This window comes from Larimichthys crocea, chromosome XVI (genome assembly GCF_000972845.2).
Source record: "Larimichthys crocea isolate SSNF chromosome XVI, L_crocea_2.0, whole genome shotgun sequence".
Taxonomy (NCBI): Eukaryota; Metazoa; Chordata; class Actinopteri; family Sciaenidae; genus Larimichthys; species Larimichthys crocea.
In genome coordinates this window covers 10010997-10027898 of record NC_040026.1, presented here as the reverse complement: position 1 = coordinate 10027898, position 16902 = coordinate 10010997, and the positions used below count along the sequence as shown (strand labels likewise).

The following is a 16902-nucleotide window of genomic DNA, read 5'->3' as shown; positions in this document are numbered from 1 at the left end:
CACATCAATGACTGGACGTCCAGTTGTCTGCTTTTATTTACTGTCACAGGAAGTCTAACTGCAGATGTTTCCCAAAGAATTAAAAGAGTCAACCTTAGGTATGTTCAGACATTAAGTGAATTTCACGCATACAAAGTCAATGGAAAGGGGCAACTGTTCATTTTGCTCTTGGTAATGCTATTGAGGTGAAGATGTGTCCTTGTGGGTACCAAAAGGTTCAGCAACAAATCCCGAAGTTTTTATGATTGTGTTTTAAAGAAGTGCAGAAATTCCTGGTGGGTTAGAGTCAAACAAAGACACATGCTTATACACTCAACACACATCCAGAGGACATGTTGCTAGCTAGCCAGTTAAGAGTGCACAAACGGTCCAACTTTCAAATTTGTGCAATCAGTGCAGGGTGAAAAAAAAGGTCTGAACACAGTTATACTGATCATGTTTGTTTGGAGATTTATGACTCTTTTATGAAGTGTGATGTCATTTTTAGCATGCATCCCAGTTCCTACATTTATCTAAATGTTTTTTTAACCAGCCCCAGAGACTGAATGTGAACCTGTTCCAATCAGCTTTGAGTTATTTCGAGTTCTGAGTTTAGGTTCATTTTATTCTATAAGCATTATTTAACTTTAATATTCATGTAGCAGGAAATGAATTAAACACCTGGAGTCTATAATCATCTTTTTCATTTTGTCTGTATGCCTGCCTCTATCAGCCTCTCATCCGAATGCTTTCTACTCGCCTTACTCTTCACTCCTCTCTTCTCCTTGAGAGGACACTCCTATCTTGCCAATTCTCTAGATTCACTCCCGCAAACTTCTCACCTGCCCCTCCGTCTCACAACACACACTCCATCAAGTCCATCGCTCTCTCAAGCACTTCATTTCCACTGCCTCTTTATTTCTCTCAAACATACTCAGCACTCTCCTTCTCCAGCTCTTTTATCTTTTCTTCACTGACTGATGGTTGTGAGGGGACTGTTTGCTAGCACTGTAGGCTAACACTTCACACTACACTACACCAAACTTAAGGGCTTACAAAAGACTAGATGGTAAGTGTGTGTGTGTGTGTGTGTGTGTGTGTGTGTGCATTTATTCTTACTTGTTAATGACAATCTGAAGAAAAAATGTAGAAGGAGACAGAAACAAAATGAGATATGGCGTCAAAGGAGAGGCTGAAGGACAAGAGCAAGCAAGAAAGCTTCGGCTCCTCAGGCTGAGCCTTTCTGCTCTTAAGAGGATTCCCACCTGGTAGCAATTTAGGTTCTGCCTGGTATAGCAGGCCTTGGGAAGGAAAAATAATGTCTGTTGGGTTAGTGGTTTCATTTTTCAATCAAATAAATCATGACCTTACAGAAAATAATTTTTGTCTTTTAATGGCCTCCCCGGCGTTTGAAGTTCCTCGAGGGACAGCGAGCTTTGAAGTCTGCAGAGTGAAGAGCGAACGTCCCTCAGTGTGTGTGTGTGTGTGTGTGTGTGTGTCTGTGCGTGTGTTACAGAGCGAGTGTTCATTCCACTGCCTTCTGAAAGTCCTGAAACACAACACCTGAGGTACTCCTGACAAAAGTAAAAGCCCTGTGAAGGCCTTTGCATGTAGTCATATAAAACAGCTACAGATGAAAGCAGCAAAATTGTGGAAACAAAATCAAATTTTCACTTGCAAACTCTTGTCAATGATCGCAGTGCAAGCACGGTGATTATGAACCTGCACAGCAGTGTGCTGTAGAAGTCCCTGCTTATGAACTTAAAGGGACAATTTTGGGGAAAATGGTCATTTGCCCTCTCGCTGAGAGTTACATGAGAACACTGATGCCACTCTCATGTCTCTCTAGTAAATAAGTTTTGGCCCAGCTAAGCTGAAAATGTGCTAGCTTCATGTTTACCGTACAGACATCAAAGTTACAAGAAAAGTTCCAATGTCTAACAATTGCTTTAAATGGGGGAACAAACTAGACACACAAAGCCCAGATCAACGTCATGGCATTGTGGCTAAGGGCAGCCATTGACGTTTTATAGATTGGAATCCATTTACTGTATTTATTTCCTGATCATAAAAGAAAAAAAACAATATTTCTGTATATTTCCGAAGGCTGAGTAAAGTAGTTTGCTGAGCAGCTGTGTATCAGAAAAGTGCTCCGGCTACCTTAAGTGCCTGCTGAAACTATTTATGTATTTTTTTCAATTTCCACCATGAAACATGTGCTTTGTCTACAACAGGCTCAAGGCTGCTGATCAAAAATGTTCAAAAACATGGTAGAGATGGAACGAAATAAAAGCGAGTATATGTACCCGTGTACACCCACCCACCCCTCCAAAGACAGACAATTAGATTAAAGGAAATAATGGGAGCGGGGCCTAAGAGCAGTAAGAGCTCTTGACCTCAGAGGGTAGCACAACAACATGGTTTATGGAAAGAAAAGGAAGAGGTCTAGGAGCAAATGAAAGACCTCAATAAATATCCAAGGATGTTCTTCCTGTTTTGAGGCCCATTTAAATGGAGTCTGTTCGGCTACAGCAACATGGCCCACATGTACCAGGTTTGGCTGGGATGATTTCGAATCCACAGCCCTACGCACACAGTAAGAATCGGACAGATGAATGTACATACGTGCACAAACACACGCACATGCACAACAAGGGAAAACTACGTCAGTTTCTGGGCATACTGTACATGCAGCCACACCAAATGTGTTGACAGACGGACGACTACCTTCCTGATAAAGACTTGAAATATTCTCCCTCAAAACGTTTTTCCCCTGGTGCTCTTTCACTACTTTCCATGTGTACCTTCAGTCCAAGCGAGCTGGTTTTGACATGAAGGCTATTTTTCAAAGGTCTGAAAGATGAGGGCTTTGACAGCACATCTGCCAGGACTGAGCTCCTGCTTTTTTTTTTTTTTTTCAGTTTCGGAGAGGAGGTGGGGTTGGGGGCAGGGAGCAGAGAAGCCATATAGCTGTCTTCCCGGCAGAAAACCACCTAATGCTCTCCAGAAACATGCTCACTGTCCTTGTACTGTTCACAGCTGTGGTATATATGTGTCAAACACATAGAAATATACAGAACATTTACTTAACAGCCAAACCCACTGGGACAAAGAAAGACAAACACACGAGGAAAATTAAAAAAGGTGTGGACATATCTCAGACTTAATGAAATGCTAAAACACACTCACTTGTCTTGCACACACCCATGAGAACCTCAGTTGGTATAATATTTAAAGCAACATACAATAACTCACAAAGTCAAACCAACTCACTCGCAATGTGTACACATCTTGATCATCGGCTCTATTTGAAACTCTTAGCCTGGCAAGACTGAAGCGTGGGTGGATAGACGGATGTTTGCTGACTGCCTTCTCAGTATACTGTATAATGTCTTTTGGTGGTGGTGGTGATGGTGGGGGGTATGGAGACAGAGAGATGGCTTGCAGTGGTGAGAGACAGCAAGAAGAAGTCAGTTCTTAAGAAAGAGGATACAGAAAATAAAGACAAACAACAGGGAATAAAACAGATGTGAAATAGGAACCGTCCAGAAAGATGACCTGGGGGTGCGAGGAAAGATAAAACACAAGTGGACAGAGAGCGAAAGAGTGAGGTGGTGAGAGCGAGAGTTTGGCCAAGTGCTTACAGGAAATAGTTGTGTTTGATGAGTAAATATTGAATCAGCGAAATCCCATCTCTGGCAGCACCTGACCTCTCCCTCCTTCTGTCTCTCTGTTAACAGTAAACAGAGACATTTTACCCACATTCTGCAGCATAAACACGAGTTTATGAAACAAATCAACTGACATAAGTGAAACTGCATCTGCACAATTGCATGAAAGCAGACATCTGAGAAACTCAAACACGTGAGTTCAGCATTGGGGGGGGATAAAGCTGAAAGTGGGAGAGTCCCTCACTGCCAAAGCCCCATCGCCTCCCCTGCATTTCACTGCAGGCATTTAAGAAGGTCCACGGTCATTTGTGAAAAGTGTGAATCTGCTCCTGATTCTTTGGTGAAGGGTATGTCTGGGCCTGCCGTGATTTAAGATGCCTGCAGGGGCCACTTCCCTCATTCACTCTCCCCCCCCTCTCTTGATCTTTCTCTCCCTCTTCCTAACCTCCTCTTCAGTCTTGTCTCTTTCTTTCAAAGAATGAGCGATTAGAGGGGTCTCCGGGTCAGAGAGGGAGGTCTTGGGTTTGACCTTAGGTATGTAGTGGCGTGCTATCTCTTTCTCTGGGATCAGTCACCATTGCCTTTTATTCCTTTAAGATGTCCTCATTTTACTCATGGTGCTTCACCATAGAGTCAGAGTATGTGGGTGTATGGTATGTATGACGGAGTGTGCACTCACATCATTTTAGCTGATTACAACATGGGCTTTATTTAGTTTTAGCCATTGTTTCCATCACCATGCTTGGAAAGAGACGGTGAGGTATGAGAGAGGAGTGGATTTAGTGGATTTATTGACAGAACATCGTACACACCAGACCTTTAAAGGTGATCTCTACAAAGAATTGTAGTTGGTTTGGCCTCTCCAGACCAGAAGAGCATTTCCGATGACAAAACATAATCTTGGCCTGTTTTGTGTATATTTTGTCTGTTTTTCTTCAGTGTGCACAAAAACAACTGGCAGATCAAAAGACTCATGCTATTGTGCAGTTGTGTGGTGCTGGTGCTTTGTCAAAATGTGCATTGTGTGAGCAAGAAAGACAAGATCCGTTGAAACCACTTGTTATTTGTGGGGTCCGCCACAATTGAAATTTAGATGAAATGCTCGCATGCAAGTCTGTCTGAGTTAGGAGAGAAAGAACAGTCAGTGCATTTGTGTGTGTTTCCAGCCAATGACGGGAAATGTTATCTTGGCAGCGGCCGATCAGTCAATGTCACAGACTTTCACAGAATTTCTCAGTAACTCCACTGGATCCGACCAGTTTGGCAACCTTCAGCAGTTTGTGTTTAACAACAACATTTACAATCCTACACAGTCTAATCCATCTAACAAAAAGCTGGGTTAAAAGCAGAGATTAATTAAAACATAATCCACGATGAAGAGGCTACAGGTCTGCTTTTCAGGTTGACTTGTTTCCTGCTGATGTGCGTTATACCATGGCCACTGTGACTGCCACTTTCCTGGCACACATTCTTGTGGCTGGTGTGACTGCGAGAGTGTGCGAACATCTGTTTGTCGCATGAGACAGACCGAATTAGGGCACTAATCAAGGCATAATGCACACCAGTTGTTTAGAAGGCCATTTCAAATGGATGGGTGAAACTGTGTCACTAATTAAAACTCACTTACTGTGAGCATTCCTACAGGATGTCTCTGTGAAAAGGAGCAAGGCTGGGACATGGCGATAAAAAGGAGCATGTAAAAGTTTGTGTGTGTGTCATTCACAGGAAGAGTGTGGACGAGCGGAGAGAAGATGAGAGAGCCAGTGAAGGTTTCAGGCGCCTTTTAACATTGATCACAGGTTAACTGCTGAGCAGCCGTTTGATCCTGATGAAAAGAAAAGAGAGAGGCTGCAAAAAAGGAGAGAGGAAAAGGAGAGATCAGAGTGATGAGAAAAGAAAGAAAAATGCAGCCATAAGGTATTGAAACTATAAATGTGATTCAAGCACAAGAGGGTTAATCTTAGATAAAGGAATTGAAAGCAAGAAAACATTATTATTTCCTAATAATCCTTTTAGTTTAATTCATGGGAAAGTATATTAACACACACATACACGAGCACAGAGGACGACATTGTTTCTGAATAAAAGACACAAGCTCTAACTCCACTGGACAAGAATTACCTACGGACCTCATAAGATCTTACAATTTATAGCTCACATCTGTGTTTCGTGCAGCACATTCAGACAGGATACACTGCTCAGATGGAATTTATTTATGTAAGGGCAGTTCGTTGATTTTAATATTGCATGTGCTGATTGGTGATTTTAATCCCGTCTGGTGTGCATATGTCATTTTTGCCCCTCTACGCCAGTGATAATTACATTCCCAAATATCTACTGATTTTTGGCGCGCTCATTTGTCCTAACCGGACAGATGACCTTGTAGTTTATGGTGTATTTTAGCTTTTGTGCATTAGGAAGCACTTTTCCTGTAAGTGAATTTATCAGCTCAGGACACTGTTTGAAATCCAGATGCGGTTTAAAGTCTGTGTAAAGTAAGGATAAATATGTGTTTGTCAGACCAAAGAAGAAAGTGTTTATAACCACCTAGGCAAATTTAAATTTAAATTAACTTTTTTTTTTTTTTAAGTTTATGAAATTAGGTGTCCAAATGGGGTAAAAACTTGCAGTATTTTCAGCTCCAGGACTGTGGGGGCTGTGGGGGCTGCTAAAGGCTCTGAAGCCACGCCCACTCATGCACTCAAGCAGCAATTTCAAAGCGACTGAAATGTGTCAGATGAGTTCAGAAAATGACATGACTAACTTTGAAACACTGAGTGAGATCAATGAATCTCTATCTCTCTGCTGGGGGTGCAGGGGTATGGTCAGGGTGTCCTCAGCGTGTCATCGAGCCACCCTTTAGGACCGCCCAAAAAACCTCTAACTCCACATTTCAGTAACATATCTTTCAAAGTCTTTTCGCGTGTTTTCAGCAACTATTTTCTAACATGTATTTTGAAAGAAATCTCAGAATTGCCTTTACACAGACTTTTACAGACGTTTATTTCGTTTTTTACTCTTTCCTCTTTTCTCTTCTGCATTTACACTCTTACACTTACTTAATTTCCACTACAGTCAATTCAGTTTACAGGAATTAAAAAGAGAATTAGTTCCACACAAATAACACAAATATTATGGCATGACCTCTATGTGTGACGAAAATTGAGGATAGATTAGACATAAATGGCACCTGAGGGTAGATGATAGTGACGACAAAATTACTGTTTTATTGAAAATGAAACATTTCTAATGAGACATTTTATGTGCTTTGAGCACAATCCCTGTAACCTAGTATCATGAAATATTTCTGTATTGTGATACGATATTATGACTGGATACAGTACTTCACAGCAGAAAAATGCAATGAATACAACTGGCAGGCTCAGAAAGCGGCCGTAATTCTCTGGAATGCTAATGATTATCTATAAAACAGCAGAATTCAATGTGCACTAGTTTTCCGATGGTGAACTTAAGCCTGTAATGCGCGGATGCTGTCACCGGTGCATTATCTTTCCACTCTGAGGAGGCAATGTGCTAATGCTAGCAGACAGGCTTGAGGTTAAGTGTGGCCAGGGGCCCCTTAGAGAGGTGCCAAGAGAGAGCTGGTGGCCCCATAAGCTCTGGCCGAACAGAGCTCCCTTAGCCCCTTTTGCGCAACACAGCTAGCCATTGTGCTAGGCTGAAAAAGCGCATTAGCCACTGAGAAAAGGGCTTTCCCTCTGAAACACCCTTTGGACAACAAGCAAAGCTCTGCTTGATAATTCAATCACTCTCCGAGCTGTGCAGGGGCAGACCCGCACAACCTCTCAGGACCTTTCCTCAGCTCTCTCCTTTCCTTTTTCCTTCCCTCGCTCGTTTCCTCCATTAGGTAACTGCCCTATATTTTACAGATGCCGTCATCCCTGCCGCTTATCAAAGGACAATAGAGGAATGATGCCTGTGAGAGAGTCATTGACATTTGAATGTATGCGGCAGTGTGAATTATGGCTGCATGAGATGGGTGCTGCAAAAAGGGCATAAGAAGATAGAGATATATGTGTGTGTGTGTGTGTGTGTGTGTGTGTGTGTGTGTGTGAGAGGATGTATGGGGAGGGGAGAGGAGATAAAAGGAAGGAGAAGGGGGTCAGCGCGAGAGTGGGTTGACGGAAAGGATAGGGAAGCCGTAGAGATGAGTTCTTATCGCGTTACCCTTGTCTTGACTTCCTCGCGGAGCCTTTGAAGAGAGCAGAAATAAAGATACCCGCGCTGGCACATCAGAGAGAGATTTAGATTATGCCAGTGTTTACCCAACTGAGTGCTGCATGGCTGCTGGCGACAGCCTGCTGGTTTTGAAGTTGTTATGGCCCAACTACAGCTTATAGCGCTCGCTGCTCAAAACATAACACCCATGCTGCAGAGGAGGGCTCGTGTGTCACTTTGTGTGTGTGTGTGTGTGTGCGTCTGTACACATGTGTGCATGCATTTGCCAGCTGGAGTGAATGTTTATGGGAGATAGCATGTGTCCTTGTTTTTCTAATAGAGTGTGTGATGCATTCTGCCTTTCTGCGCGCACAAATGTGTGTGTAAGTGTGTAGCACTCCGAAAATGGAGCCATCCATCGGATTATGGGTAGACAGCTCTTTGAAAAGGAGGGCCTGTATTTGCATAAGCGGCCATGGAAGGAAGAAGAAGAAGAAGAAGAAGAAGAAGAAGAAGAAGAAGAAGAAAAACCTATAGAAAGAAAGACAGAATGAGAGAGCAAAGAGATAGAGAAAGAAAGAGAGAGAGAAAGAGAGAGAGAGGGGGGAAAAGAACAAGAGAGGGAAAGGGGGGCTCGGGGAGTGGACCACACTTGCCAAGCCACTCGGGGATAAATCCTGTGGCTAGGATCAAGTATTCTGGGCAGGGATTTGGCCCCAGGTCCCCTCAAAGCAAATGGAAAATAACAGGCTGCGAGTAAATAGGTGGCAGGGTAATGATAGCTCTGTCAAGTCCTAAGGTGGAGAAAGGGAGGGTGGGAGGGTAAAGAGTGTAGAGAGAAAGACAGAGAGAGAGAGAGAGAGAGAGAGAGAGAGGTGTGGGGAGTGGATGATCAGGTATAACGACAGAAAGATGAGAGTGAAAAGGAGATGAGCGGACAGGGAAGGAACCACAGAGAGAGTATTGATGTGACGGAGTGAGGAAGGAGGAAGAATGAAGGTGGGGAAATGAGAGGGAGAGAACAAGAGATGTGTAGCAGCCAAAAAAAAGAAGGGCGTGAGGAAGATATGAGGGAAGGAAGGCCAGGGGGCCAAAGAAGAGGGTGATGGGTTTTCTTGTGGGAGCGCCTTTTGGCGAAGCTTGCTGGTGTTTTGGCACACGATGCTGGCACGGGACACGTGTGCTGCTAATGTGTCTATGTGTGTGTATATGTGTGGGTGTATGAGTGTATGTGTGCCTAGGGCTTCCACTTCTGTCACATCTGCACAGAAGCACTGTATCTCTGCCCCGCTATCCCTCTCTGATTTGCTGTCTGTCTCGCTTGTGGTTTTACTTTCTCTTTTCAGCAGCTCTGAACGTTTTCTGGTAAAAAAAAAAAAAAAAAACTCCAATATTAACGCTTTTGTCTGGAGATGTGGTTGTCTTCTTATACCACGGCCACTAATATGGCATTATATTCTCAAAATACAAGCTTGGTCTTCGCACTTGATGAAAAAAATCTACTTATTTGTTTAAATGTTGTTATTTCCTGGCATTAAAGGTTATGTGTCTAGAAAATACTGTACATTCTATCAATGTACAAAATGCTCAAAATGCACAATAACAATTATCACAATAATAATTTCTCCAAATGTTCCTGTGTGTCGATATCCTCTGAAAGCACAGATAGACTCATCTTCATCATGTTTAATGATTTAAGTCATAAAAAGGTCACGGCAAAAGGAATTAGCTCCGAGAAGAAAGGGCGAAATGATTTAAATAGCCCGTTGAGGAATGTACACGCAAGCCAGGTACCAGCCATTTAGTTTCTCTAAGATATGTTATAGGAAATGTGAATAAATGACATGCGGTGTGGTATTTTAGGTTGTGGAAAAACAAAATGAAACTGGCTGAAGTCAACTTTTTGCAACCTGATTCGACACAAAGAATCTGACTCTCGAACTACCTGCGATGTGCCAACAATCTCAAAGTAGCATCAATTATTTCTTTTTGAAAATAAGAATAGGACAGTCCTTGTGCTCATTTTTCAGACTCCCAGTGCTCTGCAGTTAATTAACAAGGTCGTTAAGCTGGGGGTGAATGAGTGCGACGCTGCCATGCTAGATGTGTTTTACACGCCATGTTTAATAAGCCTGCATCTTCGCCATCAGAGTATCGGCACCCCTCAAATGGCTTTCCAATAATGACAACCAGCTCCCCAGAGGTACCGTTTCTGTGTGTGTGTGTGTGTGCGTGTCCTTCTGAAAAAGCTAAATGGCTGATACCTGGCGGCCTAATAGAAAAAGTGCTCCAGTCAATAGCTTGCATGTTTGTGTCGTAGCCGCACACACTTTGGATTGCTGCCAAAAGGGAGCACACCACAAGTGTTTCTCACTGTCATTATCCTTATCCCTACCACACAAGCTGTGTGTTTGTGTGTGTGTGTCTGTGTGTGTGTACGTGAAAGTGTGTGTTTTCGCCACCCATGGAGTGTACTGACATGCCCCCTTGATTCCTGCAGACCACCGGGGCAGAGAGGAACCACCTGTCTGTCCAGAAACCAGCACACACACACATAAACACACACTTTGCCCAACATTACCATATCCATATTTACCCACGGTCAGTGCATTCCACCACGGGCTGCTTAATGGGATAGGTGACACACACACAAGCTTCCTTGAGGTCTGAAAATACCCTTTCATATTTCTCCTTCTGGCCCAAAACTACATTCATAAATGCCATAAAGCCCCCTAATAAGTCAGAAGAGATGGTGCTCGTGTGTGTTAGCCATCCTCGGAAACACTAGTGCACCGAGCAATTACTGTGGCTGCTGAAACAAGAGGGCTCTGTGGGGAAAAGCCAATTAGTACGCTGTGGCAGCAGGTAGCAAGCTGGCTCCATTCATTATGATCCCTCATAACACTGTGCTAATGTAATAGCACGGTGTTAGAGCTGGTGACAGACAGTGGAAGGCTTTAATGATAATAACGGGATCAATAGTTGGGGTGTTATTGCCAGATAGTTCCATATTCATACAAGCGTGAGGCACAAAGGATTTAATCGAACACACTAATGAAAGTTGTCCATGTGAACGTGCGGGCGTGCGTCAAAGGAGCACGTCCTACTGGATGTGGAGATTTGGCCGTGTTCAATACAGTGGCGTGCACGTTTGCTGGTGTGTGAGCGTGATCAATCTACGGCGATAATATTCAGTTAACTAATAAAGCTGCAGGCAATAAATGTAATATCAATATCTGCGACTGATCTGCTCCGGTGCGTAACCTAACCTGATGATTTTCAGATAATGTGATGTGAAGACCCAGGAGGCTAGAGCTGGACAGACACAGCGTGAGAGAGAGAGAGTGAATGGAGAGGAGTGTGTATGTTGTAGCCTTCTGCTCTGCTTGGTCCAAATAATTGGTCTATTGTGGTTTGCTAAAGGAGGCTGAGGACCAGGAGCTGGACAGCTCTGAGAACGGCAGTGGAGGAGGTAGAGTGTGGACAGAAGAAAGAGAGCAGAAAGGAGAGGGAAGGTCTACCGAGCAGGACTTTAATGCCAGATGAGCTCAGCATTAAAATAAAATGGCAAGGCCTGGCTTCAGGACTGTTTACCCAACATGATCTACTTCGGGAACTTGCCAATGACTTGCCCTTTTTACATGTGCAGTTTATACCTGCATCGTACTGGATTGGACTGAACAGAAATAAATAAATACAGGCATTCGGGAAACATCACTCCAATACACAACAACATTTTGTGCAGAAGAAGCAATCCATTGTACTAAAAGTTTAGAAACCATCATCCAAATCAAGCCAAGAACAATCATGATACACAAATGTGTGTAGATATAAGAGAATAAAAAAGATATCAACGTACTTCAGTCCCAGCTAGGAATGTAGCGAACATATAATGCACTCTGTGTTCCAAAGATTCAAACTTCTTTTCATATAAGAACGTGATCTTTCTATACAATGGTACGTATAGCCAAGGACAACCTATTATATACTCATTCACCCACACATACAGATATACATATATCTGTGTGTGTATGTGCGCGTGAAAATGTGTGAAAATGTGAGAAAAGAAAAGGAGGTGTTTGAGAAAGAGGGAGGGAGAGAGAAATGATCTGCCAGAGAGCGGTTAGGAAGAGAGGAGGAGGAAGAGAAAGAGGTTGAAGGTGGCGTGTTTGTGTTACAGTGTGTACTGCATGTGGCAGGAGACACATGTGTTTCTGTTGCTTTGTGTGCTCTGTGTGTGTGTGTGTGTGTGTGTGTGTGCGCACGCACGCACGCATGTGTGTGTGAATTATGCCTGCAGTTATCTGCATGCACGGAGGAGCAGGAGTAAGAGAAAGTGAGCCAGCATGAAGGGCAAAGATGTTTAAAAGTGTGTGCGTGCATGTGTGTGTGTGTGCGTTTGTGTGTGTTTCTGCTCGACAGGAAGCTGTGGTGTCCCTGGTTCTCCAGTGTTTACAGACAGGAAATGTTTGTCCAAGGCAAAAGGGAAGGAACCTTGCCGCCCCACATGGCAAACACTGAGAGAGTGGTCTGACACACACACACACACACACACACACACACACACACACACACGTGCAGATATTCAGAAAGATTCACACACTTGCAACAGTGTAAAAAGAGGAATCTGACTGACTGGAGCGAGGTGGGGTATCTGGTATTGGGGAAGTAGGAGTGACTGGGCTGGGCACTAACTGTTCTTCACTTCCCTCCATGCTGGCTGCCAACGCAAACTCCAGCAGATAGAAAGTCAATACGCTGACCCCCTCTGAACCTGTGAGAGCCTGTGAGAGCCTGTGAGAGCCTGTGAGAGCAAGGCCGCAGTCTGACAGGCCTGTCCACACCAATACGCACAAACTGACTGCACGTCTGCACGAGCAGCTGTATTCCTTTAGTTCATATTTCTGCTGCTGCCACAGTCGTTTCATTGATTATCCCGCTGTTTGTCAATGTCTGCTGTGAGAAGCAGGGATTGTGTTAAAGTGAACTGAATGGTGGTGGTGGTGGTGCCTTTACTGATATTTATTCAACTTTGTCGGAAACTTTAGAGGCTAACGTTTTACTTTATACACTACCACGTACAATATGTCAGTTATAGTTCACAGATTAAGATTTTACACGACTGGACAGCGTAATAACATAACTGTAAAGTCTTCTTTCCTTAAAATAAATGAAAAATCTGTCCGTGCAGTGCGGTCATTTTAACTTCTTTTCGACACAAAAAAAACCCGTCACAGTATTTTTGTGTAAAATTTAGATTAAGCGTGTGACTTGGTGAAAACTGCCAGCACAAGGTGTCACATTTCTGCATTTTTGTGCTGCAATTCACAACGCTGAATGTCACCCCCAGAGAATCCTTAAACCAAGTTGATTTGTGGGACTTTTTTCACAATTCAAAACATACATTCATAATGCAAGCTATGATGTATTGTTATAGATTAAATTCTATTTGCAACAGCATATAAAGGCATTTAAAGTAAGCTTGACCTGCTACGACATTAAAATAAGCCTATAGGCAAATGCATAAGTAATTTAATATACCGGACTTCTTCTTACTTTTACTTTTACTTTTCAAAAAAACTTTTGAATAAAGGATCTTGTTCTTCTGCCACTATTAAACAGATGTTCTTCTGTATAAATCAATACAGTAAAGGGCAGCTTCTCTCCATACCAGAAAGTACTTTTCACCTAGTTTGACTTAAGCAACTTTGCAAGTCAGTTCTGAGGCTTTTGATAGATTATATAACCGAGTCGTAGCATGAAGGCTCGCTACGATGACAGCTTTTGTGAGATTTATTTTAGGTGTATTTGCCAAATCTGTGTTCCCCAAATAAACAATGCTCCTTTCTGGCTGTCCTGCCTCACTTCCCTGTGATCTGCTCTGACATTTCATGTGTTTGTGTTTTGTGTGTGTGTGTGAGTATGCGCGCTGATGTGTATGGGCTTGTAAATTAAGGACAGCGCTGGAGGCAACGTGGGGTGTGTGTGTATGTATGTGTGCATGTGTGTGGTTGCTGCTTTCTGTTTACCATCACACATGTCTTTCAAATAAGAATGATCTAAACTAAAGCACGAGATGAAAGAGTCCTTTTTACCAGCAGACTCACAGGCACAAGCATATGTACACACACACAGTAGGGGAACTTCACAGGAAACAGTGAGCACCAACCGCACAGGTAAACCAGGACATACACAAAGGAAAGTAAATCTTCCTCTCCCCACCTCCTGTCACTCGACAGCCAGCCTAAACAATAGCCAGAGCATGGCACGGTCCCACATCTGAAAACTGAACCAGTGCAGAATAATCAAAAAGAGTAGGAGTTTACTTACTGGCTGGTGACGGGGTGCTGTACCCGCTGATGGGCAGTCCCGGCAGAGCTGGAGGCGACAGGCTCCCCAACATGTGGGGGAAGAAGTAGGAGTATGTGGGCATGGGGAAGCCGTTGAGGTGGGGGCCCGGCACCGGGTTGCCCTTCCCAGCCATGATGGCTTCAGTCCACCTCCAGTCACAGACAGATCTCACTGAAAAACCACCTTAACAAGGTCTAACTAAGAGAGGAGTCAGTGTGGATTCCTGTGTTGACTTAATCCCCCATAGGGACACTGCATGAGTAGATATTCCAATAAAAAAAATATAAAAAAAACAATCCTTGTGTGCTGGTGTCCTTAAAATGTCACCAAGACAAAAAAGCCTGTTGGTTTAGTGAATGTGTGTGTTGAGGATTGAATTACTAAGGAAACACTGATAAAGAGACGCAGGGCGGAAGTATAAAAGAGGACTGTTTTATCCTTCCTTTCTCCGCTATTGTGAAACAAGCTGAAAGGCCTTATTTGCGAGAGGTGTTTGAGAAGCTCGAAACTCGCACGGCCATTCCTTATCTTCAAGATGAAGGGGGTGACGGAGACAGAAGGCAAGTTGAGTCAAGAACAGGTGCCTTTGATGACTGCAGTCAGGAGTGGTGATAGTGGTGATAGGGGTGCTAGTGGTTGTGATGCTTTTTAGGGAGCGTAGATTCACTCTCCTAGCGCTCCTAGGTAAGGCAGGATCACATGGTGCCGAGACAAAGCTCTTCTCCTTGCACAGGCGTCCTCTTTGCAGTCAACAAGCTTCTGCCTATGGTTAAAAAAAAAACAGAGAGAGAGAGAGAGAGAGAGAGAGAGATCTATTTAGTGCTTCAATGACAAGGTAAAGAGATCGTTTCCCTTTGTACTTAAGTGCTCCAGCAAAACAGTTCTTTTCTTTTGACACTAATTAATGGTAATGTCTCATCTGAAATGTTACAAAAACACCCCCTCCGCCTTAATTATCTAATGGAGTGTTAAAATTGCGAAGAGAGCAGTGGGTGTGTGAAGTCTCCTCGCAGCTTTGTGTGCTCATTAACAGTGACAGACTACAAATACTGCGGGAGACAAGCCAAAACATAAATGAAAGGAACGTCACGAAAGAAAACTTTGCTAATTACACCAGTTGCAGAAGCCAGAGGTGAGACCCAAGGCGCCGATCTGGTACCACTAGAGATTTCTGCTGCAGAGTTTACTGCCAAATTAAGAGCAAGACATGTAGTAACAGACCTGAAACCACTGCAGAAAGCATGAGCACACACAAGGGCACTGACAGTTATACACCCAGAGAACACAATTATCATAAAATAGTACACCAGCACCAAAATATATACAAGAGGAAAAGAGAATCTCTTTCTTCAAAACCGCTTGTCATAACATGAGCATAACCTGTTTTTAATGTAATGACCTTTTATGAGGCAGCAGATGTAATGCATAGCAGTAAAAGTAAAATCATTGCGACACACACACACACACACACGCAGTCTGCACTTAAAACGCAGGAGGAATGTATCTTTGCATGAAAAGTGTTGCTCAGGAATGCGGCACTATTGCATGAATCACACTAGGACATCATGGAAAGAGAGAGGGGTCAAGTGAGACATGTTGGTGTGCCTGTTCTCACTTGAATGATCTACATAAAGCATCGGGATATGACAGGTGAGAGGGGTGTGCTGGTGGCAGCCGTGTCCAGATGGGTGACAAATGAAAGGAAAAAAACGTCATAAAGTGTTTCACCACATGCAAGCAGAACAGCTTCAGCGCTCCACGGCACAGACTCGAAAAGTCTCTGAACTCTACCGGAGGGATGGGCGCCATTTTTCCAAAAGATATTCTCTCATTCTGTGTTTTTAATGATGTGGTGGAGAGCGCGCCAAGACAGTTAAGTTCAATAAGGTTGAGATCTTGTGACTGTGGAACCTCAGGATGCCTCTGATTACATTTTCAGTGGATCAAGCATAAAGCAGATGTGACTGATCCACATTAAATAATATTTTCAGGCAATGGTAACATGAATAATGAATTTGTTATGTTTTTTCCACTCATTCATCCAGGTTTTCCATTTCATTTGTTGTCCATCTGTACATGTGATGATGCTTATCTGCATAGCTCCAGATGGACTACAAACTGTACTTTAAAACAAACACCAGGCTAGCTGGGCACCGGTGATGCAGCACTTTGAATCTTCTTGCATCACATCTCTCGTGTCGATCATTCCTGTCTCTAAAAGTCAAACATCTTCAAACATGTCTTATTCTTCTCACAGGGTGGTGGGAGTCTTTGTCACTGCAGGAGCTCCGCCGTCTTTGATTACAGTATAACATTCTTTGGTGTGTCTGTCAGAAAGCTCAGTGACTCAGTGACTCAGTGACGCTGAATGTGCATTTTGACGATACACAGACGTATACGCAGGAAATTGAGCAATTATTTATGAGTTACCAAACTACAGCATGTATGTGTTTCTGTGTGGGAAGCTAAGTATGTATAGTGCAGGTAGTGCATGTGCAGCACTGATATGTCTTTTAATCAGATGGAAGGCTGATTTTATGGGTTTGGTCTTCTATTAGCTGCCTTATTTTTATTGATCGTTGGCAAAGTGCTCTCTAGTCACACGTTTCTGGTGTGTGTGGTGGTCGGGGGTTGTGGGCTGGAGGGTGCGCTTGTATTAGAGCAAAAGCTTTAACAGCATATTTTAAAGCCCAGGGGAGTTGGTTATAGTTTTACTTGCTTT

At 43.3% G+C, this 16902-nt stretch overlaps 1 protein-coding gene across 13 annotated transcripts in view; it reads right to left on the bottom strand.

The window, feature by feature from the left end:
* The window catches only part of raraa (retinoic acid receptor, alpha a), a 134560-nt gene that overhangs the window by 59046 nt on the left and 58612 nt on the right, over positions 1–16902 (bottom strand). For all 13 annotated transcript variants that reach the window (XM_027289582.1, XM_019261964.2, XM_019261956.2 and 10 more), the window contains one exon: positions 14160–14943. In XM_027289582.1, coding sequence (XP_027145383.1) covers positions 14160–14313 — 154 coding nt within the window. In that variant the 5' untranslated portion in view covers positions 14314–14943. The remainder of the gene's footprint in view (positions 1–14159; positions 14944–16902) is intronic.